Source organism: Stegostoma tigrinum, chromosome 3 (assembly GCF_030684315.1).
Source record: "Stegostoma tigrinum isolate sSteTig4 chromosome 3, sSteTig4.hap1, whole genome shotgun sequence".
Lineage (NCBI taxonomy): Eukaryota > Metazoa > Chordata > Chondrichthyes > Orectolobiformes > Stegostomatidae > Stegostoma > Stegostoma tigrinum.
In genome coordinates, this window is record NC_081356.1 from 2,265,838 (window position 1) to 2,292,860 (window position 27,023).

Genomic DNA, 27,023 nt, shown 5'->3' on the forward strand with positions numbered 1-27,023 from the left:
TCCATGCCAACCAGATATCGTAAATTAGTCCATTCGTTTTCCAGCATTTGGCCCATATCCCTCAACCCTTCCTATTTGTATATCTATCCAGATGCCTTTTATATGTTGTAATTGTACCTGTCTCCACCACTTCCTCTGGCAACATGTTTCATACACATAGCACTCTACCTGAAAAAGTTGCACCTTAGGTCCCTTTTAAATCTTTCCCCTCTCTCAATCTCCACATTACCCCAAACCCACTCCCACCTGGGACCTGACAAAGTAACCTGGTGTGAATGTTTTTGGGGATATACAGAACATTCACTCCTCAACACACATCTCCATGGCAACCTAAAAAGGCTACATATCCAGGTAGAACACTTATGCTTTATACTGTCCATTTACTTCAAAGATTGACAGTTGGGAGGCTCTCCGTACACAGGCAGCTGTCATCTTTAAAGTTTAACGACCACAGAAATTCTCCCCCCAGCACAACTTGACCTTCCTTTAATCTTGAACAAACAAACCACCCAGGATTGCTCTCAGGTACAGACACTTCAGGACAGGCCTGAGCTGGAGGAACACAGCAGGTCAGACAGTACAGGAACAGGAAAGCCAATGTTTCAGGTTTACACCCTTCATCAGGGCATCTATAATTCACTTTAAGAATTAAAGTTAAAATGAACAGTCCCAGGAGTAATCTCAAACCTCAGGATTGTACATCTGAGGACATGATGTTATAATGAGTGCAAGCTGGGAAGAGGCTTGTTCCATTAGTATTCTGCACCAAAGGATGCTGGGTGTTGTGGTCAAGTCCAACATTGATGGATTGATGGATACTAAGTGAATCGTGTATATATGGATATTATGGGAAGGTGGAGTTGAAGTGGAAGATCAACCGTAAAATATTCATGAATGATAGTGCAGAAACAATGAACAAAATGTCCTCCTCCTGCTCTTCATAGTCTTGTATTCCTAACACATCTAAATGACTTTCATGTGAACGAGATGTAAACAAGCTGACTTTTCCAGGACATTAACGTTTAATATAACAAAAAAGTGATATGACTCAGGTGACTGAAATAAACCAACTGCAAATAGGATGGCCAATTTTTAAACAGTGTCCTTTACCTTTGGTTTCCAACACAAGTTCTGTTTACTGTAATTTAAAAAGTCCCTTTTTTGACTATACTTTAATACCATTAGAAACAAGGTTGAGAATGTAAGAGCTCAGAATAGAAAACTACATGCTAGATAATACAGTCAGGCAGACAGTGGGAAGCAAATATTTGATCCATTTTTGAGTAACATAGCACTTTTCATTTCTCCCTCTCATATTCTGAGCAGTACTATTAGTAATTTCCTTACTAGACATCAGATTTGGATGACAAATACAGGACAAAATTCTATAGCCGATCACTTTCCAACTTCTGCCTCCACAAATCCTCAAATTGTTTCCAATAGACCCCTGGAGCAATAGTCACCCGCATATAATTACAAACCATGACTAGCGTGGGAGGAAAAATAAACAAGAACCTGCATTTTCAATAGCATGCTGATATTCGATGGCATTAACTACTTAAATGCAGTCACTTTGGAACCTTAAAAGAATTGCCGATTAAAAACTCACCTTGTGCTTGAAGGTGAGAAATATTAAAACCTTCCTTCAGTCTGATGACAACTACTCCATATTGACAGTCAAATGCATCACTGTAAAGAAAATGTAAGGGACAATGATTTGTTCATGAACCAGAAATTAAATTCTTAGACCAAATCAGGCTTATTGTTTCACAAGAACTGACCATCGCAGACTAACATTGGTACTGAAAAGGCACTATTACTATTTATAAAGAGAAATCTTAACTCAACCGTACATCCAATTTTGCATAATTAACATTATTCAAATTGGGAAAGAAAGTGTTTATTTAAGATAATGGTAAAAAGTTTAGCTGGTGAAAAATATTCAGGATCTTCTCACACTTGAATGAAGCTCAGAACTAGCCCTGGTATCATTTATTCATTGCTATACATTGAATGCTAAAATGCAAAATCTACAATGGTTGTATCTCTTTAACCCTTTATTTTAAAAGAATGAAATCGCAACAGTTTGGATTATATTAGGGCCAAAGAAAGCTAAAAGATACTCAGTATAATACAATATTTGTGTTGTTGTTACAACTACTCCGTGATGAACAAAAGGAAGAAAAAATTGCTTGTTTTCTGTGGTGCTTTACTCTACACAATGGGAATTAGTAAGATCAACTCACTGGATAGTGTTGATGTAATTATCCACATCCTTCATAACGGCTTGAAGCCAGTCTTTCTTAAAGCCAAAGACTAGCGTGTTGGGCCGCATTCGACCAAGTCCTACAGCCTAGAAAAGGGACCACAAGCAGAAAGAAAAGTCACTTATTCCTCAGACATTTGCCCAGAAAGCGGAAATGAAAGGCATTGTAAAATATCCTGTGATTTGGCACTCAGGCCACAATAGTGAAGAAAACAAAACAACACAACACATTTGTCAAAGGGGCGATTAAGGTCAGTAAATGCACGCCACACCTGAGGCAGAACTAAACATTTCTCTACATCTAAAAAGTGTATTTACTTCCGTGTTATCTTTATTTTGACTCCAGCAACTAAGAACATATCACAGCATTCTCCAGGATCTGTGCTGTTGTTCGTTCCCCCGGTGTCTTCTCCTCACATTCTTCTAGTGGAATTACAGATCCAATTTTACCTGAGTTTACAAGCCTACATCAGGCTATGGGAAAATAGGTTCAACAGTATCAGTACCAGAAGCTGGTCCCCAATATTCAAAATGGAAACAGACACTTCATTGCATTTGACAAAGAGGTTGTCAAAGAAAAACAGAGAGCAGGAAAGAAGAGGTAGAGGGAAAAATGGAAGAAAACATTAAAATTTACATTAGATTCAAATAAACTAATCTTGTTCTCAAATACACCTTGAATTAAAAATATGAATTAGTGAAAACAACTACCCTAAATATTCCATGATTATGGGAACTGCAGATGCTGGAGAATCCAAGATAACAAAGTGTGAAGCTGGATGAACACAGCAGGCCAAGCAGCATCTCAGGAGCACTCTCTGATGAAGGGTCTAGGCCCAAAACGTCAGCTTTTGTGCTCCTGAGATGCTGCTTGGCCTGCTGTGTTCATCCAGCTCCACACTTTGTTACCCTAAACATTCCATTGTATTATCCATATCACCCAGTCATATTGAGTTTCTTGCACCAGGTATATCATGTGGGTTTACTTTGAAAACTAGGCGCAAAATGTAAACTTGTTCTGTTAGGTTATTCCTACATTTAAAGCAGCTATTTTATTTCTTCTAGGTATCAAACAACACTACGTTGAAAGAGAAGGTTACCCAGGCACTGCTGGTTCTATTAACCCAAGCTGACAATTGCTAATCATAGCATTCATACAACAGCATCCTGGGAAAACTACTTCCACTTCACTTTCTTTTTAAAAGAAAATGATCCCCCTTCTTCATTAGGAGGTCACACAAGCTTTTCTTTTGTGTATAGGATGGCAGAGTAGTAGAGAGGAAGAGGAGCTGTTGCTGGAATTTCAAAACAATATCATAGGCAGTTCAGTCAAGCAAGTGTTATACAAAATTCGAACAAATGGTGCAATATCTGCAAGTTCAATATTTTAAAATAATGCAAAATGAAAAGCTCAGTTCAGTTTTACCTCAGAGTTTCTCTCTCACGCACACAGAGCTGTACATGGGATGTATGCATACTTGGTGTTTACCTTTCGTTTACCTTTAAATTATAAAATGAATGAAGTCTTTCACAAAACGTCTACTCAGAAAGCTCTAATTTATAACACAAATAAAAAAGTAGTGTCCACCCAGGTGTGGAAAACATGTAACAAACACTTTTGGATTTCTCTCCTTACTTCACCAAAAGTATTCATCCAAGGGCAAACAAACAAACTCCACGATCGAAAAATAAACTTCCCCAAAAACAGAGCTGCTAATATGCAATATCTTTTACCTGAAGCAAAAACTGTGTCCCCTCACGTAAATCTTCTGCATACACTGGTGCATAGAATGCTTTCATTTTGTTTTTTATTAACCACCGTTGGTATTTGGCCTGATCAGTAGCAATTTCCTTCAAAGCTTGTCGACGTGGTCCCTAATGGGAACAAATGTTGCTTTCATTAAACTGCGAATAATTTTGAAAATAGAAAACTGTTTATAAGAATTAGCTCAAAGCTTGGGTTTGTCACAAATTGAACTGGCCTCAGCTAATCAAAATCTTAAATGAACAAGTAAATTTGAAGCAATAGCAGACTTGAAGAAATTATTGCTCAGAATACATTCAGAATGGAAAGAAGCGGATAGCCCACACAGAGTCAGTCAATGGGGTTGACCATCAGTAATGCTAGGATGATGCTGGACAGACACTGGGCCACAAAATTAACTTGAGTGATACAGGAAATGTGCACTCTGTTTTTGAACTCTGGGATTATGAAAGTGAATCACAAATTGCATTCACCAGTCCTACACATGCCTACGCCCCTGCCTTTAGGAACAATGCTTCTGTTTTTAAAAAAGATAGTGATCAGGTTTACTCAAAACTTCTTTTGCACACAGAATTTAGACAAAGCAACGGAATGGAAGAAGAAACTTAAATGTCAGACAATTGATGAAATGTTTGAATATTGTGAAGGAAACTGGCAAATGTCAACTAATGCACAATTTATTTAAAATTATGTGCATCACAAAAAATGAAATCTTTACAAACTGGGGGAAAAAGCCTTCATGTCGACACAAACTGGATGCATCCTGAAATTAAGACAAGAAATAGCAAACAGAAGTAGGCTGTTCAGCCCTTTAAGCCTGCACCACGATTCTATAGGATCATGGCTGATCCGACATTTCTTGTATTCACTTTCCCGCTCTCAGTAACCCTCAATTCACCTCAATCAATAATCCATCTATCACAGCCTTAAATATAAACAAGGACTTTGTCCCCACAGCTCTCTGTGGCAAGAACTTCTATAGACTTTTAACCACCCCAAGAAGAAATTCCTCACGTCAGTCTTAAAATTGGTGCCCCTTTTATCCCGAGACTGCACCCTGCTGCCCTACACGCCCATGAGGGGAAAACATCCTCTCAGCATTTACTTTGTCAAGCCCCTTAACAACCCAAGGTACTTGAATGAGATCCCTCTCATTCTTTTAAACCCCAGTGAGTATATTCCCAAACAATTTAGCCTTTGCTCATAAGACAATCCCCTCCATACTGGGGAGCGTCCTCATGAATCCTCTCCGAACTGCCTTCAACAGAATGAAGTCTTTCCTGAAATAAGGGAACCAAAACTGGTCAGTACTCCAGATGTGGTCTTACCAGCACCTTGTATGTTGCAGTAAGACTTCCCTACTCTTACACATCAACCCCCTTGAAATAAGGGCCATAATTCCATCAGCCTTCCTGCTGAGAGCATGCTAGCTTTGTGTTTTACACACAAGGCCCCTTAAGTTCCTCTGTATTGCAGTATTCCGTAGTTTATCTCCATGGAATATCATTATTTTGCTCTCTTCCAGAGTGAAGATCTTCATATTTTCCCACATCATATTCCATTTGCCAACATTTTATCCACTTAACCTATCACTACATCGCCGTAAACTGTTTGTATCCCTGTTACAATTTGCTGAATGTAGAACAATACAGTGCAGAACAGGGCCTTCAGCCCTCTATGTTGTGCCAACCTGTGAACTAGTCTAAGCCTCTCCCCTACACTATCCTGTCATCATCCATATGCCTATCCAAGGACTGTTTAAATGCCCCTAACGTGGCTGAGTTAAATACATTGGCAGGCAGGGCGTTCCATGCCCTTACCACTCTCTGAGTAAAGAACCTGCCTCTGACATCTGTCTTAAATCTATCACCCCTCAATTTGTAGCTATGCCCCCTTGTACAAGCTGAAGTCATCGTCCTCAGAAAAAGACTCACTGTCCACCCTATCTAATCCTCTGATCATCTTGTATGTCTCTATTAAATCCCCTCTTAGTGTTCTCCAATGAGAACAGACCCAAGTCCCTCAGCCTTTCTTCATAGGGCCTGTGCTCCAGACCAGGCAACATCCTGGTAAATGTTCTCTGCACCTTTTCCAATGCTTCCACATCCTTCCTGTAATAGGACAGCCAGAACCGCACGCAATACTCCAAATGAGGCCGCAGTAGCGTTTTGTACAGTTGCAGCATGACATCACAGCTCCGGAACTCAATCCCTCTACCAATAAAACCTAACACACTGTAAGCCTTCTTAACAGCACTATCAACCTGGGTGGCAACTTTCAGGGATCTATGTACGTGGACACCAAGATCCCTCTGCACATCCACACTACTAAGTTTTGAACGTAGGAACATTACAGCACAGTAAAGGCCCTTCAGCCCTCAATGTTGTGCCGACCTGTGAAACCAATCTGAAACCTGTCTAACCTACACTATTCCATTATTATCCATATGTTTATCCAACGACCATTTAAATGCCCTTAAAGTTGGCAAGTCGACTGTTACAGCCAGGGCATTCCACACTCTTACTACTTTGAGTAAAGAACCTACCTCTGACTTCTGTCCTATATCTATCACCCCTCAGTTTAAAGCTATGTCCCCTTGTGCTAGCCATCACCATCCAAGGAAAAAGGCTCTCACTGTCCACCCTATCTAATCCTCTGATCTTGTATGTCTCTGTTAAGTCAGCTCTTAACCTCCTTCTCTTTAATGAACCCATCTATTTTTGTTTCATCTGTAAATTTGACTACAGTATAGTCTTCTTCCAAGTCACTAAAATATATTGTAAATCGTTCTGGTCCCATTAATCCTTGAGACCTCACTGGTCACATGTCACCAACCTGAAACAGAACCCCTTATCTTTCTACTCACTCCTTTCTGCCTCTTAGCCAATGCTCTATCCACACCAGTATGTTACCTCCAACACCATGAGCTCACCTTATGATTTGATCACATCAAAATAATTTCAACAAAATATTAAGGTCTCATGAGCACTGCAAGCCTTGGCATTCACTCATTGACAAACTAATGAAATCTGAAAATGCGCTTTCATTCGGGGGGAAAAAAAAACCACGTTTCAGGAGGTGGCACTCACCGTATGAACATGTCCACAGACCACCAGTCCAACATTTTTGGTAAAGGCATGAACTAAATGGAGCAAGGCTGGACGGGATGTAGGAGCACCTGTCATCAATAGGCATTGGGGTCTGCAGAACAGAAAAGTTGAGATAGAGGTATTAAATTTGCACCAAACCTTGTGACATATTAAGGCATGTACTGAATTTGTAAAATTTCATCCACGTGTTCAAATCACAAAAGAACCTACACCCCTTCTTACATTTGTGACCTCTTCTGTCCTTTCCAACGCTGCTGTCTTCACACTCTTTCCCGTCCGCTCTCTTTCTCCTCCCCCCACCACAGTTGTGTCCTCTTGTACATTCTTGGTCTCATCATGCATTGCGTACAAAGGCCAAAGAGTCCCAGAGATCCTGCCTCCTTCAGTACACACAAGGAAGACTAAGACCTGCCTTAATATACCCTGTGGCTCAGTCTAAGTTTTTTTTGTTTGACTATATTCTTAGAACACATTTTGAAGCATCCATCTAAAAGATTAACATTTTCTCCCCATAGAAAATGTCCAACATGTTGAATATGTGCATCATTTTCTATAAATTAAGTTGCCCAGGTACAACGTGCCTGGAAAAAGCAACAAAAACCAATTCGCACTATTACTGTCTCATCAGTAATCTCTCAAACTGAAAAACAACTCAAGCTTGTCAACAGCACTATCAAGTAGCACTTATTCATCAATAAGCTCCTTGCCAATGCTAGGTTTATGTTCTGAACTGGCACTCGGTCCCAGATCTAATTACAGTCTTGGTTGAAACATGACTAAAAGAACCTAAGTTCCAAAGCAGAGGAGAGTACAGCATTTGACCATGCATGTTGTTATCAAGTACCGAAAAGCCTGGAACATTGGGATCAAGGGACAACTCCGTACTGGTCAGAACCCTACATTGCATAAAAAGGAACACTGTTGTCATTGAAGGTTAATCATTTCAGCTCCAGGACATCTCTACAGGAAACCATCAGGACAGCGTCCCAGGCCAATACCTTCAGTTACCTCAATGACCTTCCTTCCTAATAAGGGGGAAGTGTTTGATTTGATTTGATTTGATTGGATTTATTTTTGCTACATGTGCCGAGGTACAGAGAAAAGTTTTGTTTTGTGTGCAGTACAGGCAGATCATGCCAAAGATAGTAGGGTAACAGAACAGGGTGAGGAATACAGAGTTACAGCTGCAAAAGGTGGTGCACTAAAAGCAAGACCAATGTTAAATTTGAAATTTGAGAGCTTGGTTCAGAAGTCTAATAAGAGCAGGGAAGAAGCTGTTCTTGAACCCGCTTGTACGTGTGTTTAAGCTTTTGCATTTTCTTTATGGGGTAAGTTGGACAGATCGTTACCAGTGAGGGAGGAGTCTTTGATGATGTTGGCTGCCTTTGAGGCAATGAGAAGTGTAGATGGATGAAAGGCTAGCTTGCATGATCAGTGTTCAGAATCATTTGACTCCTCAGATACTATCCACATGCAAGCAAAATCTGAACAACATTCAGGTTTGATTAGCAAGCTGCAAGTAACATTTAGTACAAGTAGCACGCATTGACCAATGACAGAATTTAACCATCTTCCTCCGATAATCAAGTGCATTTCCACCGATCTCAGTTTGTGGCTTACTTTTTGTCAGAAACTGAATTGGCCATCCCACTGTGGCTACAACAGGTGGTCAGAGGCTGAGAATTCTATGAAATATTGCATATCTCCAAACTCTCAGTCTTTCCAAACCAACAAGGCACAAGTCAGGCATGTGATGGAACACACCTCACTTTCCAGGATAAGTGCACTTCCAACATTTAAGATGCATTGTACCATTTAAGATAAAAGATCATAGTCTCCAATTTTCACTCCCCCCACCATGGAGGCTCATTAGCAGCAGTGTATACCCATCTGTGTTTCAGCAACTCCGAGCCCTTCGACAGTACCTTCTAAACCCATCACCTCTATACTCTACTAGTAAAGAACAAGCCAGAGAATAAAGCAAACAAAATTCAATAACCTCTTCTCTAACGTTCAGCTTGTGTTCTAAAAGCACCATTCAACTCCAGACCTCATTGCAAGCTCAGTCCAAACATGGACAAGAAGAGCCAAATATCAAGGTGAGGCAAGAGTGTCAGCCTTTATAGCAGCATTTGGCTGAGCATATCAATCAAAGTGCATTCGAAAATCTGAAGTCAACAGAAATCGGGAATATACTCTCTTCTGGCTGGAGCCAGATCCACCAGAAAGTAGGATGGTTACGGTTAACGGAGGTCAAATCACCTCAAGACACAGAAAATTGCTTGTGTTATTCAGGCAAATGCTTCATTTTCAGTTACTTCCTCAAAAGATCTTCCTTTTAGTCAGACAAAAGGTGTTCACTGCCGATTGCAGTGGTGTGGAGACACCAAGTTGGACAGTGGTGGACAAAGTCCGAAGTCACATGACACCAGGTTATATTCCACAGGTAATGGGAACTGCAGATGCTGGAGAATCCGAGATAACAAAATGGGGAGCTGGACGAACACAGCAGGCCAAGCAGAGGAGCACAAAAGCTGACGTTTTGGGCCTAGACCCTTGAGGACGGGGTCGGGTCAGGGCGGGGCGGGAAGGTAGGGAGGGGATAGGTCAGGACGGACAGGTCAAGGAGGTGGGAGGAGGTTAGTAGGTAGGAAAGGATAGGAGAGGGGAAGAACAGGTTAGGGAGGCGGGGACGAGCTGGGCTGGTTTTGGGATGCAGTGGAGGGGGGGGACGAGTTCTAGGAAATGGAACATGTCGGAAAATATAGAATTGATAATCATGGCAGGAAGAGAGAAGAAACCTTACCTAAATGGTGAGAGATTGCGTAGCTCCAAGGTACGGAGAAACTGGACGCCCTTGTGCATGAATCAAAAGGTGTCAATATGCAGGAAGTAAGAAAGCTAATAGAACATTGTTTACTATGACAAAAATTCAATACAGAAGGAGACACATTGCACTTCTGTTATACAGGACAACGGTGAGACCAAATCTGGAGTATTGTCAAGTATTGGTCACCTTCAAAGAAGCAGCTCAGAGAAGGGATTAGTGGCTGCCTTAGGAGTAAAGTTTGGACAGGCTAGGTTAACATTCACTTATTTCTCGATGGGCAAGTGGCAAATTGATTACAACATGCAAGTAGTTAAGGGATCTCAATAGGGTGGAAGTACCAAGTAATTTTCTCATGGGAGAATCAAGAACGAGGAGTCACTACTTAAAAATAAGGGGTTGCCCATTTAAAACAGCAAGGTGGTGAACTTCTTTCATAGGACAGATTCCCTACAGTGTGGAAACAGGCCCTTCGGCCCAACAAGTCCATACTGACCACCCTTGGAGCATCCCAGCCAGACCCATAACCCTGTAGCCCACCTAATCTACACACCCATGTAGACTACAGGGAATTTAATATGGCCAAGCTGTGAACCTTTGAAACTCTTCCTGAAAAGATGGAACCTTTTCTCAAACTTGAATAATTTCAAGCTCAGGGTAGATAAATTCTTGTTAAGACAGAGGTTTAAAGGTAATTCAGCAGGAATGTATGAGGTCACAATCAGTCTTATGGAGTAACCAAGCAGGTCATAAGTCCAAGATAACAAGGTGTAGAGCTGGATGAGCACAGCAGGCCAAGCAGCAGAGGAGCAGGAAAGCTAGTGTTTTGGACATAGACCCTGCGGTGTTCATCCAGCTCTACAAATTGTTATCTCAGGTTCCCCAGCATCTGCAGATCACATCATCTCAGGTCATGAGTCCAAATGGCCTACTCCTGCCCTTGTACAAGAATATCCTTTATTCATGCACTCCCTCCTGGAATCATCAGCACACAATGGCTGCAGTTTGTACTAGGCACAAAATGCACTGCAGAAATTTGTCAAGGCTCCTTTGACATCACCCTCCAAACCCTTGATCTTTACCATCTGGAAGGAAACGAGCAGCAGGTATATGAAAACACAGCTGCAAGTTCCTCTCTAAGTCATACACCATCTTGAGCTGAAATGACGATTGCTCCCTGGTCAAGTGCAGTGAATTGCTTACATGACAGTATTAAATAGTACGACACACAGCAGCTACACAAGCAGATAGTGCACCATCACTACCTCAAAAGGCAATTAAAAGTGACATAAATACTAATTTGTTGACAATTCTCAAATTCCATGAACACAAACAGCAAGGGTTGGTCATGTGCAACAGTAGGCTTAAAAGCTAATATCTTTATGCAACAGAAATTTATATATCAGATGTTCAATGTGAACTGGCAAAGTACCTCAACACAATTAATAACTGTACCCATATTAAACGTGGATCTGCAGAGTATTCCCCATAACTAGTTTCAAAGTCAAAGTCAAAACCTTCATGTACTAGATCACGTTCAGATTTGAATACCATGGTAGATTTTACATTATAGGTTTTAGTCTACGCTAAAGCCGCCTTTGGAAAATGCACATAATTAAGCTTTGCACCCAGTATTTCAACACTGCTGATTGGAGTGTGGCAGTTACCTGAAATTCTTTACATGGTCCTCTACTCCAGTCAGTCGAATGGCATGTTGCAAGGCATTCAAATAAGTCAAAGCCTGTGTGGAGGAGCCCCAATTCACATCTACAGAAGAAATATTGTGTGTTAGCATATTTAAAATACTTGCATACATTACACTATTACAATATACATTACTCTCATAGCTTCAAGCATGCAGGCAAATTTGAGACAAGATGATGCAGAAAGCAGTTTGGATCTTTTCCACACATCTATTTCATTACATGACAATAAATCAATTTACCACTTCGCTTCAAGAACAATGTCTTATGCTTTCTAAAAAAAAGCCTTTTCATCTCAGCCACATGTTTCTGCATTGAAGGTTGATTTCTTACTTTATTTGCAATGCAAAATTCCTTGACAAATATCTTGGTGAGATGGATGCTGGGCAAGTTGATAACAAGCACAGGGAGAGGTGTCTCAATACAGCCCTTCACCCCACCTCTCTAATGCTCAGAATCATTACTCGGAGTGGACCAATGGTATTAGCTACCATGCATGCTGCATGGCAACAAACTCTAACAATTTGTTTAGGCTTACAATCACCAATACGTGGAAGCCTAAGTGAAAACTTGATTGTAACATTAAAGATATTGCAGGACCTCGACAGGCTGGGTAAGAGGAATCTTCCTGTTGTAGGAGAATCAAGGACCACAGATCATCGTTTAAAAATAAGAGGTCATCCATTAAAAGCAGGTGATCAATTTGTTATGAGATGTGAACCTTGATATCAACTGAAACCAGTACAGAGATTCGACTAGCAGCTGGGTGGGATGGTTGACTCTCCAATTCTTGCCCAGAACTTAATTCTGAAAGAGACAATGGGTCTACTAACACCACTGTTCCACTGAGTGAAGTGCCGTGTCCACTGCAAAAGCTCACTGAATAAGTGAGAACAAAAGATTCCACCCTGATCTATTCTGTATCAGAGCTTTCACGATCACGGGTCATTCTCCAGCTTACAGAAAAATGACGACAACGAGCGAATAAGGGAACAGTGACAGTGGGGATTACCAAGAGAGAAGTAGTAAAAGGCAGCAGAGGTGTGGTTTCTGGATTCCTGGATATCTTAGGCAATATAATTCCCCTCCTTCCTTAGTTTTATCCAAACCTTTGAAACTAAATCTACCCAAGTAATGATAAGTGATGACCAAAGGCTAAACATAGAACTTTTGGATACAGCAGTAAAGATTTTGAACTGCTCTTTATATTTTTTGACATATCAAATACCTAGAGTTATGTGGTCTCAATTGCTGACATGGTCTGTGGATTCAAGGTTCTTTGGGATCTGCTAGAAGCAAACAGAATATAGACCCTACCCTTTCTGTAAATCACAAAACCAAGGCTGCAGAGAGAATCAGCACACTGAATCGACTACACAGCCATAGGGCACCTGGCAAAGATTCAGCTCTTGCAAATTAAAATGATTACTTTGTCTGCTTTGGCATTGTTTAATGAGTTGCTAGGTAAAAACTAACAAATAGGAATTTATTTTTCCATCTCAGAAATACAAGAGATCAGAATCAAAGCAATTGCCTAAAGAGGCACTGTATTTTCCTGTTTCAGCTTATTAAATATACATTTAAAATCATATTGGACAAATACTATGCCTATCATTTAAAGGGGAAAATAATCCAAAGATTAAAGAACGGAAGCCTCATTTCCTGAAACAACTGAGTTATATAACAGTTTTCCCCCCCATTGATGCATAATTGTTACAATAATGGTAAAAGGGCTGGAAAGGGTGAATTGCGGATAAGAAACTGCAAGAGAGAATTGGTACATTTTATTTCCTCCCCAAGTAAACAACGAAGCATTCTGGTTTATGTCTGAATAGTCTATGTTTGACAGTGGCTATAAAAGCAGCAAAGCAACCAAGGTGAATAGGTTTTCTTTTAAGAATAACACAACACGTACTAGTTGCAATATCAACATGTCAAGTTACAAACTAATGATTCCAGTTTCTTCGCAAAATAAATTCTACCACAATTGGCAACAAAATCTTTTCTATTTTAAAAAGGTTTATCTGCAACTACAAAACAAAAGTCAAAGAGTGATTCAGAGAGTCTCAATTTTAAACTACAGAACAGGCCTAATTATAGTTAAACTGAGAAAGGAGCTTACTTAAACACTTAAATCAATGCATGGACACTCCACTTACAACTTATGAAACAAAAAGGTAAAGTATCAATAACGGCTGCAAGGTCAAAACAAAAGAAAAATTTGTATAATATACTAGATCTGACATTCAAAATTATGCTCAAAATGCTCAGTGCTGCAGTTCATATGTAATCCTGCAGGCAAAATACTTCAATCAAGTCTTCCAAATTATCACAACCACATTGTGGTTTGCGGATGCCTAAATGCTCTGTTCCTCTTTCAGCAATTATTGTCAGTTTAACTTTATCCTCCTAGGTCTAGTACAAGTTTTATTTAAGAAAGATCATGCATGCATGAGTGTGTAAGGGTGTAGTCTGCACCGTTCTATTCACATGGGCTCAATCAGCAATTCTAACTCAGGATTGCTAGAAGAAGAATCAAATTTTGACAAAATCAATTCCACAAGAAAGCAACTGTACGTTCTTTATACTGTCTTTCTCCCCTTTACTTTCTTTTGTACAATTCTTTAGCATTCCAACTTATTTCTTGCACACAGCCAAGATCCTGCGCAACTCAGCCAGATGTCACTCTCTGCCTGATCCCCATCTTTGCTTTAAGTCTCGACACAATCTAAGTGAGTTCAGTCCCTTGGCTTTCCTACAGCTGGAAGCTCCTGTTTATAAATACACATTTATGCCAATGTTCCAGCTCATACACCTTGCCTCTCCTACCCCAAACCAGAAATGGCAACATGACTTGACCCTTGACTCATTGGAACTCAGCTCCTATATCTATACCATTGTTGTGTGTTGTGAGGATGTACAAAATTTGCATGACAGAATTAAACAAAGAATTTGAATAGCAATGTACAATAAATAAATCACAAGAAAATCAATGTGTATAAGCAACAGTTTTTTTTAAAGAAACAGTACATGAGGCAAAACAAAAAGCAATGTTATGAATGGCAGATACGCACAACAGGGAGGCACACAATTGTTACTCACTTACTGAAAGAGGAAGAAAGTTTCGTCACTCAAAGCCCCACAACTAGATTATCCCAGCTACACTTTCACTGTGCTCAGAGTAAACAGCTAAAAAAATAATCTTAACATTTTTGTTTAACTAGCTTTCGCCATTTCGATTACATACAGTTCTCAACTTCACATTGGCCCATTTTCACCACTCTGAAGACAGTCTCAGTTGCTCCAACTCTTCAAGCCACCACTGTGCAGTTGCAACTTGGCACACTTTTCTTTCTTCCATCCCCAAAAATCCTATTTACCATCTTCTTTCTCCACCATGCAAGACACTCAAAAAGCTTTTTTTTAAAAATATAAGAACACACAGTGTAACCAATTTTCAAATTGATTCAAATTATTTGCCCAACCTTGGAGAAAGGTAACTCAGAACTAGACAAAACTAACTCTCCTTTCTTTCTACAAATGCTACCAGACCTGTTGAGTTTCGCCAGAAATTTCTTTCTATTTCAGATTTCCAGCACCCCTTTGTTTTACCGAACAGAAATTTTTGTTAAGTTTTGCTATAAGATTCCTGCCTGGAAGAGCACATGGCGGTGGGGGGGGGTGCAGTGTCTGCATCAACAAAAGGTATTAAAAAGTTGTTGGAGGCCTAGGCCGCCCAAGGCCTAATCCAGACACTTAGGCTAATGCTCAGCAGGTTCCAATCCCATCAAGATAGCCAGCAGAATCTGAATTCAATTAATAAATGATTCTAGTGACCACAAAACTCATCTGATTCACCAATGCCCTGTAGGAGGGGAAATCTGCTGACCATGGTTGGTCCAGCCTCCAAGCGGCTACATACCAACTGAATGCTTCGGCTTTTAACCTGCCCACTGAGATGGCCTTGAATGCCATTTTTGTTGTAACAATTAAGGATGGGCAACAAGTGCTCTGCCAGCAACACATGCGTCCTGTGAATTTTTATTTAAGGGAAGGAAGATATAGACACGGAGATGTTTAAATTTTGGACAGCACTTGACACGTTGATTAGATAATTTTCATGTACCATCCAGGATGCAAACCAGTATCATGTGGTACCAGGCATTTCGTTCAAACCGAAGACAGACAAGCGCTAGTGGAACAGGTTACAGTTCAGGTACAAACCTATACTGTGGCAACGTTCACTTCTTATCTAGAGAAGAAGAGAGGTTGTACTAAGCTGAACCAAACTTGTAAAACCTTGCTATCTAATAGGACCTAAAGACAACAAAAGCTGCCAACCTCAAATGAACATCAATAGATGACCTTAAATGATATCAGCAGTGAGGCACCAACTCAGGAAATAAATGTGACCTAATCTTTCAGATGTACTGATGTGAATTTGTGGTTCAACAGGCCCTATCCATTGATAACAGGGAGGTTAAGAACATTCAAAAGACTTGGGTACCACATTGTTCATCTGCAATATAGTACACCTTTGCTGATTTGGTAAAATGTTCAAAATCCAAAAATCAAAGTGGTGTCCTTCCTCATTTGTATGGAAGGATACTAGTGGTAGTGGGTCATGTCATTTTGTGGCTAGTTGATGTTCATGTATCCTGGTGCTAGCTTTCTGCCAGTTTGCCCAATGTAGTGTTTGTCATAGTTCTTGCAAGGTATTTTGTAGATGACGTTTGTTTTGTTTGTTGTCTGTGTCGGGTCTTTTAAGTTCATTAGCTGCTGTTTTAGTGTGTTGGTGGGTTTGTGGGCTACCCTGTTGCCAAGAGGTCTGAGTAGTCTGGCAGTCATTTTGGAAATGTCTTTGATGTAGGGGAGCGTTATGGTTTCTGGGCCCGTTTTGTCTGTTTATTTGGATTTGTTGCTGAGAAATTGGCGGATTGTGACAGTGCCAGACTACTCGGACCTCTTGGCATCAGGGTAGCCCACAAACCCACCAACACACTAAAACAGCAGCTAATGAACTTAAAAAGACCCTGTACTGACAACAAGCAAAACAAACGTCATCTACAAAATACCTTGCAAGAACTATGACAAACACTACATTGGACAAACTGGCAGAAAGCTAGCAACCACGATACATGAACATCAACTAGCCACGAAACGACATGACCCACTACCACTAGTATCCTTACATACAGATGAGGAAGGACACCACTTTGATTGGGACAACACATCCATCCTAGGATAAGCCAAACAGACACATGAGAATTCCTAGAAGCATGGCATTCCAACCGGAACTCCATCAACAAACAATGATTTGGAGCCCATCTACCATCCTCTGAGAAAAACAGGAAATGACATCACCACAGGCAATGACATCACCAAACCAAGGAAACCTAAACAGATAAATAGAAAGCGGGACATAACACCAGTGCTTCATCGGAGGCTCACTGATGATGTTACCTAGAATGGTGACGAAACGTCTGAAAACTAACCTTCCAGCTCAGCGAGCAAACTCACATCCAGAACCTCAACCTGAGCTACAAATCTTCTCAAAACTCACTAGTCAGTAAATTATTGATTAGTTTGACAGCTTAGAAACAAGAAATTAGACAAAAAGGATCTGGTAATCTTTGGAAGATTCAATCCCCACAAAAGACACAGCATGGCATCTGAAACCCACAGCCGTAGAAATGTTACTAATGAAGGCTAAGTCACAGTGACGTAGTTACCGTGTCGAGAACTGATCTGCAGACATCAGCTAAAGATAAGCTCACTTTGTCCGACTTTGAAAGGTTGAACAAAGGATTCCTGAATAATGATCCAATATTGAAAGTTTGCCTTCCACAACAAGAGAATTCCCGAAAAAGTTACAAACTTAGCTCACATTTTAAGTAACAAAGGATAACCCAGAAAAGTGCACCAAATCAAAACCTAAAGCTAAAATCCCCTGTTTATTTGTACAGATTTATTTCAGTTACACTCTGAAAACTGTTCCTTTTATTGCATGTAAGATCACGATGAGAAATACAGGAGAGAATTTCTGTGCAAGTGTGATACCTGGAGTGCAATAGATGACTTTTTTTTCCCCAAAACTATTGTTTAAACTACAATGTCCACTTGAAACAGCATTAGAACAGTTCCCTAGCTTGTTGCCTGAGGCCTGACGACAGGCAACGGTTCAGCAAAACTAACTGACTTACAGGAACACACCAACAGGAAAACCCGCCATTCAACTCCGAGCCTGTTCCACCATTCAGTAGGGTCATGGCTCATTCAACATTCCTCAAGTCCATTCAGTCCCTAAAGAAGAATCTTTTAGCCTTAAATATACACAAGAACTCCACCCTCACAGCTCTCTGTGGCAAGGAGTTTCAAAGAGTCTCAAATGAACTCTCAATTCTGACAGAAGAAATTTCTCCTCATCTCATTTTTAAATTGATACTGCTTTACTCTAAGGCCGTACTCTCTGGCACTGGACTGTTCAATGAGCAGAACATATCCTCCATATGTTTGCGTTGTCAAGCTGCTGCAGAATCCTAGATGTTCCAGTGAGATCACCTGTCATTATTCAAAACTCCAGAGAAGTGGAGTCCCAACCTGTTTAGGCCTTTGCTCATGAAGACAATCTCTCCATACCAGGGATCATCCTCATGAACCTTCTCTGAACTGCCTCCAAGTGAAATAATATCCTTATAGACAGAAATTAATGCCACATCTTCCTGCTATGTACTGCTTCTTCTGCTGTTAGAGTTAACAGGAGAGATTTAGACTTCATCAATCATGCTGCCCATGCTTTCTGAAAGGTAAACACTAAATGCAGAGTAACAAAACAGGAATTAGCGCAAGAAATTGAAAATCTTGTTCACACCTTCTCAGTTACCTTACCTGGTTTCTTGTAGGTGACATAAATATATAAAGCAAGGACAATGACATTTGTCAATAGCGCTGCCCACCAATTGATGACGAACATTACCCCACAGCACAAGATAGCACCAATTAATGAAATCCACATGTTATACCATCTGAAGGCAGGTCGCCAACCTAAGTACAAAAGGAAGGAAGAGATCTTTAAGTACAGCTACATTGCAAGGCTTTGAGATGCAAAATCAAAACCAAACGCTGCAAAATTAAATAGATCCTTAAGATCTGTGAAAGAGTATTAGCTGCAGGCACAACATAGTATAATGTGTGCCATATAGTTTGGGCAAAGTAAGTCTCTCAGATTGTAACAAATTGAAAATGAAATATTTCTCATGAAACAAGATCATTCACAAGTTTTCTTGGATGGTCTTAGATCAATGCTACTAATTGATGAATAAAAGTTGGTTGAGCTCAGCTGGCAACCGGCAGGTGTACGGGAGACCAATTGAAAAAGGCCAAACCGAAACAAGTTTGCGGGAACAGAAAACAAATGAAGGGGCGGGGGAAGAGGAGGAAACAAACACTAAGTGGAGAGGCAGAAATAGAAGAAATGATTACCTGTGTTTTAATCACATCTCCACAGAACCATTGCCAAGAGATCAGACATTTCCTTATCATCCAGTAGCTGAAAATACTACTAGCCAGTTTAACACACAAAACAAAACTGCTTTTGTAGGACTACCCTTTCCAATGGTCAGACAAATACACCCCCTGCCACCCACACGTATTCCAAACGCAAGTAGACAGCTACACTCAAAATACAAAGTTGGAATTCAGCCAGGCATATTTCTCCTGTTAACTGGATTCTTACCTGGAGATTTAGCAAGAGAAGCATGGAATACTGAGAAATTAATCAAAGCATATGAGGCCAGGAAAAAATTGGAAATGATTGGCGCAATGACATTCAACTCAGCTGTAAAATAAACACACAAAAATAAACAGCAGGAAAGAAAAGTGACAATTGCAAATTACCTTAGCTATTCCCAGACCAACTAACTATTTAAAAACACAGCTGCCAGTTTACTTGATGATAAAAACATTACGAGAAAGATACACAGACAAAACACTACCGCACAAATGATAGTTAACACGACCAAAATCAATTTAAATTTAGATTCAAAAAAGTGAGCAATTCTATTTGTGTGTCACTGTGCATCAGTGATGTATTCATTTCCTAACATTAGCTGTATGCACACATACAACAGAAAATAGGTTGAACAGACTAGCTTAAATACATCAGCATTTCAGTACTCCTTAAACATGATGTGCAAATATAATTCCTATATCTGTAAATTGTTAATATAGTTACAGCAAGTAGACTACAAAAACCATTCATCAGTACGAAACAATATGAGAGTACGGAGGACGTGAAAAAGGTGATTAAAAAGTTTTAAACCACACAGGAGATCAGGCAGCAGAGGGGCAGGAAAGCTGTCATTTCAGGTTGGGACCCTTCTTCAGAAAGTTCTTCCAATTTTCTGAAGGGTTCAGGCCTGAAACATTAGTTTTTCTGCTCTTCTGATGCTGCCGGGCCTGCTGTGTTCCTCCAGCTCCGCACTGTGATCTGACTCCAGCATTAGCAGTTCTTACCATCTCTATTAAAAGGCTTTTTTTTCATTAGTTTTGAGATTGTAGGCTTCACCTAATGCTTTGAGGACCATTAAATAACAAGGTTTAGCCTCTTTTTAGGTATAAATTATTCTGTTCTTCAGAGACTTCTGTCCAAAGCTTTCCTCCACTGTTAAACCCAACTGCTTTCTGCTCTTCTGAAGGGTCCCAACCAAAAACGTCAGCTTTCCTGCTCTTCTGATGCTGCCTGGCCTGCTATGTTCCTCCAGGTCCACACTGTTATCTCAGACTTCAGTACTGGCAGTTCCTACTATCTCTGCCTTCTCATTTTCACTGGGAGTCACATCCCTCTAGGTTCGGCAGTTCCCAGAACTCTGCTTTTCACTACGGTCGGAGTAAACTTTGGGCAATTGCTTATATCAATATTTTCTCACGTTGCTTCAAACCTTTTTTAAAAAAAGCGATGGCTCAAGATCCTTCGTGGAACACACTCAACAGAATTATAGAATTGCTTCAGCACTGGAAGCCAAGTTAACCAGTTAGCTTTGCAGGGATCTGGCAAAGTCCTACGCCCCTGGCCTTCCCTTGCTCTTCCACTCCTTAGGTGTTTATCTCATCTCCTTATCAAAGCCCCAATTGTATCTGCCTCTATAACACATTCAGACAATAAATTTCAGATTGTAACCAGTCACTGCTTTAAAATCCTATATTGCCAATCTTAGTGTCCCCCCAGTTCTGTCAATAGACAGTTTCTAAGAAAATCTACCTCAACTTTTCCAATTTATCCATATCACCAAGGTCCTCTGAACTTCCTCCTAAAGAGATCAACCACAAAGTAGTTTTAAAGTTTTTGGTTGCAGAAGGAAGAAAAGAATTCGCCGAGATTTCCTTTGTTGATGTTAAATGTTTACCCAGACAATGCAGTTATAGACAATTGATTCTCCTGGATAGAAAGTCTACACTGATTCAATTCATAAAATTACCTAACATTTGTTATAATTTTTTCTTTTTTCAAAATATTGACTAACCAATCAGTATGAATCCCAGACCAATGAAGAATGTGAGAACATATCCACGTAATGGTTCATTGTTCTTCCCATAACCAACTGAAAATACGTGAAGACCAGGATAGATATTATCCTTACATAAAGCCTAGAGGAAAAAAATATTTATTACTGTAGACCAGGTACATAAAAACGTGTAATAACTGAAGACAAACAGAAGTTTTTGAAAGAGATAATGGGAACTGCAGATGCTGGAGAATTCCAAGATAATAAAATGTGAGGCTGGATGAACACAGCAGGCCAAGCAGCATCTCAGGAGCACAAAAGCTGACGTTTCGGGCCTAGACCCTTCATCAGAGAGGGGGATGGGGAGAGGGAACTGGAATAAATAGGGAGAGAGGGGGAGGCGGACCGAAGATGGAGGGTAAAGAAGATAGGTGGAGAGAGTATAGGTGGGGAGGTAGGGAGGGGATAGATCAGTCCAGGGAAGACGGACAGGTCAAGGAGGTGGGATGGGGTTAGTAGGTAGATGGGGGTGCGGCTTGGGGTGCGAGGAAGGGATGGGTGAGAGGAAGAACCGGTTAGGGAGGCAGAGACAGGTTGGACTGGTTTTGGGATGCAGTGGGTTGGGGGGGGGGGGGGGGGGGGGGGGGGGGAAGAGCTGGGCTGGTTGTGTGGTGCAGTGGGGGAGGGGACGAACTGGGCCAGTTTAGGGATGCAGTAGGGGAAGGGGAGATTTTGAAACTGGTGAAGTCCACATTGATACCATATGGCTGCAGGGTTCCCAGGCGGAATATGAGTTGCTGTTCCTGCAACCTTCGGGTGGCATCATTGTGGCAGTGCAGGAGGCCCATGATGGACATGTCATCTAGAGAATGGGAGGGGGAGTGGAAATGGTTTGCGACTGGGAGGTGCAGTTGTTTGTTGCGAACTGAGCGGAGGTGTTCTGCAAAGCGGTCCCCAAGCCTCCGCTTGGTTTCCCCAATGTAGAGGAAGCCGCACCGGGTACAGTGGATGCAGTATACCACATTGGCAGATGTGCAGGTGAACCTCTGCTTAATGTGGAATGTCATCTTGGGGTCTGGGATGGGGGTGAGGGAGGTGGTGTGGGGGCAAGTGTAGCATTTCCTGCGGTTGCAGGGGAAGGTGCCGGGTGTGGTGGGGTTGGAGGGCAGTGTGGAGCGAACAAGGGAGTCACGGAGAGAGTGGTCTCTCCGGAAAGCTGACAGGGGAGGGGATGGAAAAATGTCTTGGGTGGTGGGGTCGGATTGTAAATAGCAGAAGTGTCGGAGGATAATGCGTTGTATCCGGAGGTTGGTAGGGTGGTGTGTGAGAACGAGGGGGATCCTCTTGGGGCGGTTGTGGCGGGGGCGGGGTGTGAGGGATGTGTTGCGGGAAATACGGGAGACGCGGTCAAGGGCGTTCTCGATCACTGTGGGGGGGAAGTTGCGGTTCTTAAAGAACTTGGACATCTGGGATGTGCGGGAGTGGAATGTCTTATCGTGGGAGCAGGTGCGGCGGAGGCGGAGGAATTGGGAATAGGGGATGGAATTTTTGCAGGAGGGTGGGTGGGAGGAGGTGTATTCTAGGTAGCTGTGGGAGTCGGTGGGCTTGAAATGGACATCAGTTACAAGCTGGTTGCCTGAGATGGAGACTGAGAGGTCCAGGAAGGTGAGGGATGTGCTGGAGATGGCCCAGGTGAACTGAAGGTTGGGGTGGAAGGTGTTGGTGAAGTGGATGAACTGTTCGAGCTCCTCTGGGGAGCAAGAGGCGGCGCCGATACAGTCATCAATGTACCGGAGGAAGAGGTGGGGTTTGGGGCCTGTGTAGGTGCGGAAGAGGGACTGTTCCACGTAACCTACAAAGAGGCAGGCATAGCTGGGGCCCATGCGGGTGCCCATGGCCACCCCCTTAGTCTGTAGGAAGTGGGAGGAGTCAAAAGAGAAGTTATTGAGTGTGAGGACGAGTTCAGCTAGGCGGATGAGAGTGTCGGTGGAGGGGGACTGGTCGGGCCTGCGGGATAGGAAGAAGCGGAGGGCCTTGAGGCCATCTCCATGCGGAATGCAGGTGTACAGGGACTGGACGTCCATGGTGAATATGAGGTGTTGGGGGCCAGGGAATTGGAAGTCCTGGAGGTGGTGGAGGGCGTGGGTGGTGTCACGGACGTAGTTGGGGAGTTCCTGGACCAAAGGGGAGAAAATGGAGTCCAGATAGGTGGAGGTGAGTTCGGTGGGGCAGGAGCAGGCTGAGACGATGGGTCAACCAGGGCAGGCAGGTTTGTGGATTTTGGGAAGGAGATAGAAACGGGCCGTGCGGGGTTGGGGAACAATGAGGTTGGAGGTCCCCTGTGGTGACGAGGTCGTGAATGGTGTTGGAGATGATGGTTTGGTGCTCGGGTGTGGGGTCATGATCGAGGAGGCGGTAGGTGGTGGTGTCGGAGAGTTGGCGTCTGGCTTCGGCGATGTAGAGGTCAGTGCGCCATACTACCACTGCGCCACCCTTGTCTGCGGGTTTGATGGTGAGGTTGGGGTTGGAGCGGAGGGCTGTCCGTTCTGCGGGGGAGAGGTTGGAGTGGGTGAGATGGGTGAAGAGGTTGAAGCGGTTAATGTCTCGACGGCAGTTGGAGATGAAGAGGTCGAGGGAGGGTAGGAGGCCTGGGGGTGGTGTCCAGGAGGAGGACTTGTGTTGGAAGCGGGTGAAGGGGTCAGTGGAAGGAGGGTTGGGTTCCCGGTTGAAGAAGTAGGCATGGAGGCGAAGACGGCGGAAAAGCTGCTCTATATCCAACCTTTTTTCCCTTAAAGCACATGTACACATTTCCGGAGGGAACTGAGCTACATGCGACAATTTAACTGCTATCAATACATTCATAAGGCAGCATTTCAATGATATCTTAAAATTTCAATTATTTAGATTTCTGCAAACAGAATGTCTGAGATTTTGGAAATTTTAAAATCCAGACTGGATTTAATAGTGGATTAGGTTTTAAAAAAGTACTACATATAATAAAGTGCTTCTTTGCAATGTCTCTATAATTAAAAAAAGTGATGTATACCTAAACACAAAACATGTGTTGGAGCTGACTCTGGGCAATGTAACAGGACAAGTAATAAGATGTAAAAATAATATTTGAGAAACAGTGCCTATAAGGCATTTAGGCTCACACTGTAAAGACAAGGGACACACACACACACACACACACACACACACACACACACACACACAAAGGGACAGTCTAAAAGGTAAATGCACTGCATTGAAATCAGTTGACGAAGTAATTGAAAAGAAAGAGCCAGGGTTAATCAGTTGTGAAAATAGCCAAGTACGAGCAATACTGAAGTCTAAAACGGATAAGATTACAGATAAAAGACTACAAATAAGAATAAGACAGGTGCGTCAAAGGCAAGGTCTCGTACAAAAGGAGTTCAGAGTAAAAATTCTGAAAGAGGGGAAATAAAGCTACCTCAATTAATTATGCTTGAAGGATGAGAGTTATGCAAGGTCAGTTGCTCAACAGTTTAATGGGAAAGTCAAGATATCAAACAACCCAAACATTGTTGTCTTAATTTAAAACTGATACAAGCCTCAAATACAATGCTTTATTACCTTATTTCATAGTAAATTTTATGCAGTTTATGGTTCAGATTTTATGCCAACAGTCATCCATATGCCTCACTGTGTCAATTGAAAGATATAAAAAGGTTTTGCCACAGGTACAAAGCTGTCACTGAATCAAATGTTCTCAGGTTGGCAAGCACAAACTTTGAAATGAGCAACACAACCACTTTGCTTCTTCGTTAATCTGCACTGGACTGTTCCCTGATATAAAGGTTTGCCTTTCCAGCTAATGTACAACTCATCAAGGGGGAGCTGGACGTGGCTCTTGTGGCTAAAAGGATCAAAGGATATGGGACGAAAGTGGAAATGGGATATAGTGGAAATGGTACAGGTTCGAAAGGCCAAGTGGCCTATTCCGGCACCTATCTTCTATGTTTCTACTAAAGGAAAGAGCCCGAAACATCAGCTTTTGTGGTCCCAAGATGCTGCTTGGCCTGCTGTGTTCATCCAGCTCCAAACTGTTATCTCAGATTCTCCAGCATCTGCAGTTCCCATTATCTCAGGCAGAAATTTTTGTTCTCTTACCTTTCTCTGCTCTCACGTGAGAATACTGGTGTGTGGTATTAGCTTTCTGTCTGAATATCCTCTTATTGCTGTTATATTATGTTTTTGTACACAAATTTATTACTCAAAAATAAACGTTAAAAAATCCTAAAACTGTATGGCTTCTCACTACAACATGTAAAAAATTCTTCAGTTATGAGAGAAAAATTTAAAACCAAGCTTTTACTGAAAAGTCATTGTTCTCAGCAAGATTATTTAGGATGTTTATGAAGTGTGCCTTGAGGATATTCATTAATTATTGGTACAGACTCAGACATTTAAAGCACTGAATGAAGCCATTTTGCCCACCGTGGCTACCCTAATTCTAATTTCCAGCTTTTGACCCATAGCCCTGGAGGGTATAGCAATTCAAGTTGCTATCTAAATACTGTGCAACATGTTACACAGTTTCTGACTCAAACACCCCTTTAAGCAGTGAGTCCCAAACTTCCACCAACATCCAACATCAGCAAATCTGAAACAGGGGATTAAGCGGGCTAAGAGAGGACATGAGATATTGCTGGCAAACATGGTTAAGGAAGATCCCAAAGCCTTTTATTCATATATAAAGAGCAAGAGAAAGGATTAGCCCACTTAAGGACAAAGAAGGAAAGTTATGTGCTGAGTCAGAGAAAATGAGTGACATTCTTAACAAGTGCTTTGCATCAATATTCACCAAGGAGAGGGACATGACAGATGTTGAAGGTAGGGATAGATGTTTGCTTACGCTAGGTCAAGTTGACATAAGGAAGGAGGGAGGAAGTGTTGGGTATCCTAAAAGACATTAAGGTGAACAAGTCCCCAGGTCCGGATGGGATCTATCCCAGGGTGCTGAGGGAAACGAGAGGAGAAATAGCAAGAGCCTTAACAGATATCTTTGCAGCATCCTTAAACACAGGTGAGGTCCTGGAGGACCGGAGACTTGCTAATGTTGTCCCCTTGTTTAAGAAGGGCAGCAAGGATAATCCAGGTAATTAATTATCGACCAGTGAGCTTGACGTCAGTGATAAGGAAGGGACTGGAGAAGATACTAAGGGATTAGGATCTATTTCCATTTGGAAGAAAATGGGCTTATCAGTGATAGGCAACATGGTTTTGTGCAGGGAAGGTCATTTCTTACCAACTTAATAGAATTCTTTGAGGACGTGACAAAGTTGATTGATGAGGGAAAGGCTGTAGATGTCATATACATGGACTTCAGTAAGGCATTTGATAAGGTTCCCCATGGCAGGCTTTGGAGAAAGTGAAGTCACATGGGGTCCAGGGTGTGCTAGCTAGATGGATTAAAAGAAAACTGGCTAGGCAACAGGAGACAGAGTACTAGTAGAAGGGAGTTTCTCAAGTTGGAGACCTGTGACCAGTGGTGTTCTACAGGGGTCTGTGCTGGAACCACTGTTGTTTGAGATATGTGAATGATTTGGAGGAAAGTATAGATGGTCTGATTAGCAAGTTTGCAGATGACACCAAGATTGGTGGAGTAGCAGATAGTGAGGGGGACTGTCAGAGATTACAGCAGAATATAGATAGACTGGAGAGTTGGGCAGATAAATGGCAGATGGAGTTCAATCCAGGCAAATATGAGGTGATGCATTTTGGAAGATCTAATTCGAGAGCAAGCTATACAGTAAATGGAAAAGACCTGGGGAAAATAGATGTACACAGATCTGGGTGTTCAGGTCCATTGTTCCCTGAAGGTG

The 27,023-nt window shown here is 41.8% G+C and overlaps 1 protein-coding gene across 2 annotated transcripts in view; it reads right to left on the reverse strand.

The window, feature by feature from the left end:
• Window positions 1-27,023, reverse strand: part of LOC125450110 (solute carrier family 12 member 2) — a 142,089-nt gene that overhangs the window by 35,524 nt on the left and 79,542 nt on the right. For both annotated transcript variants that reach the window (XM_059642703.1, XM_059642698.1), the window contains exons 11-18: window positions 21,193-21,316; window positions 19,407-19,508; window positions 18,560-18,715; window positions 11,636-11,735; window positions 7,121-7,232; window positions 4,001-4,141; window positions 2,247-2,353; window positions 1,610-1,689 (exon numbers count right to left, since the gene is read on the reverse strand). In XM_059642703.1, coding sequence (XP_059498686.1) covers window positions 1,610-1,689; window positions 2,247-2,353; window positions 4,001-4,141; window positions 7,121-7,232; window positions 11,636-11,735; window positions 18,560-18,715; window positions 19,407-19,508; window positions 21,193-21,316 — 922 coding nt within the window. The remainder of the gene's footprint in view (window positions 1-1,609; window positions 1,690-2,246; window positions 2,354-4,000; window positions 4,142-7,120; window positions 7,233-11,635; window positions 11,736-18,559; window positions 18,716-19,406; window positions 19,509-21,192; window positions 21,317-27,023) is intronic.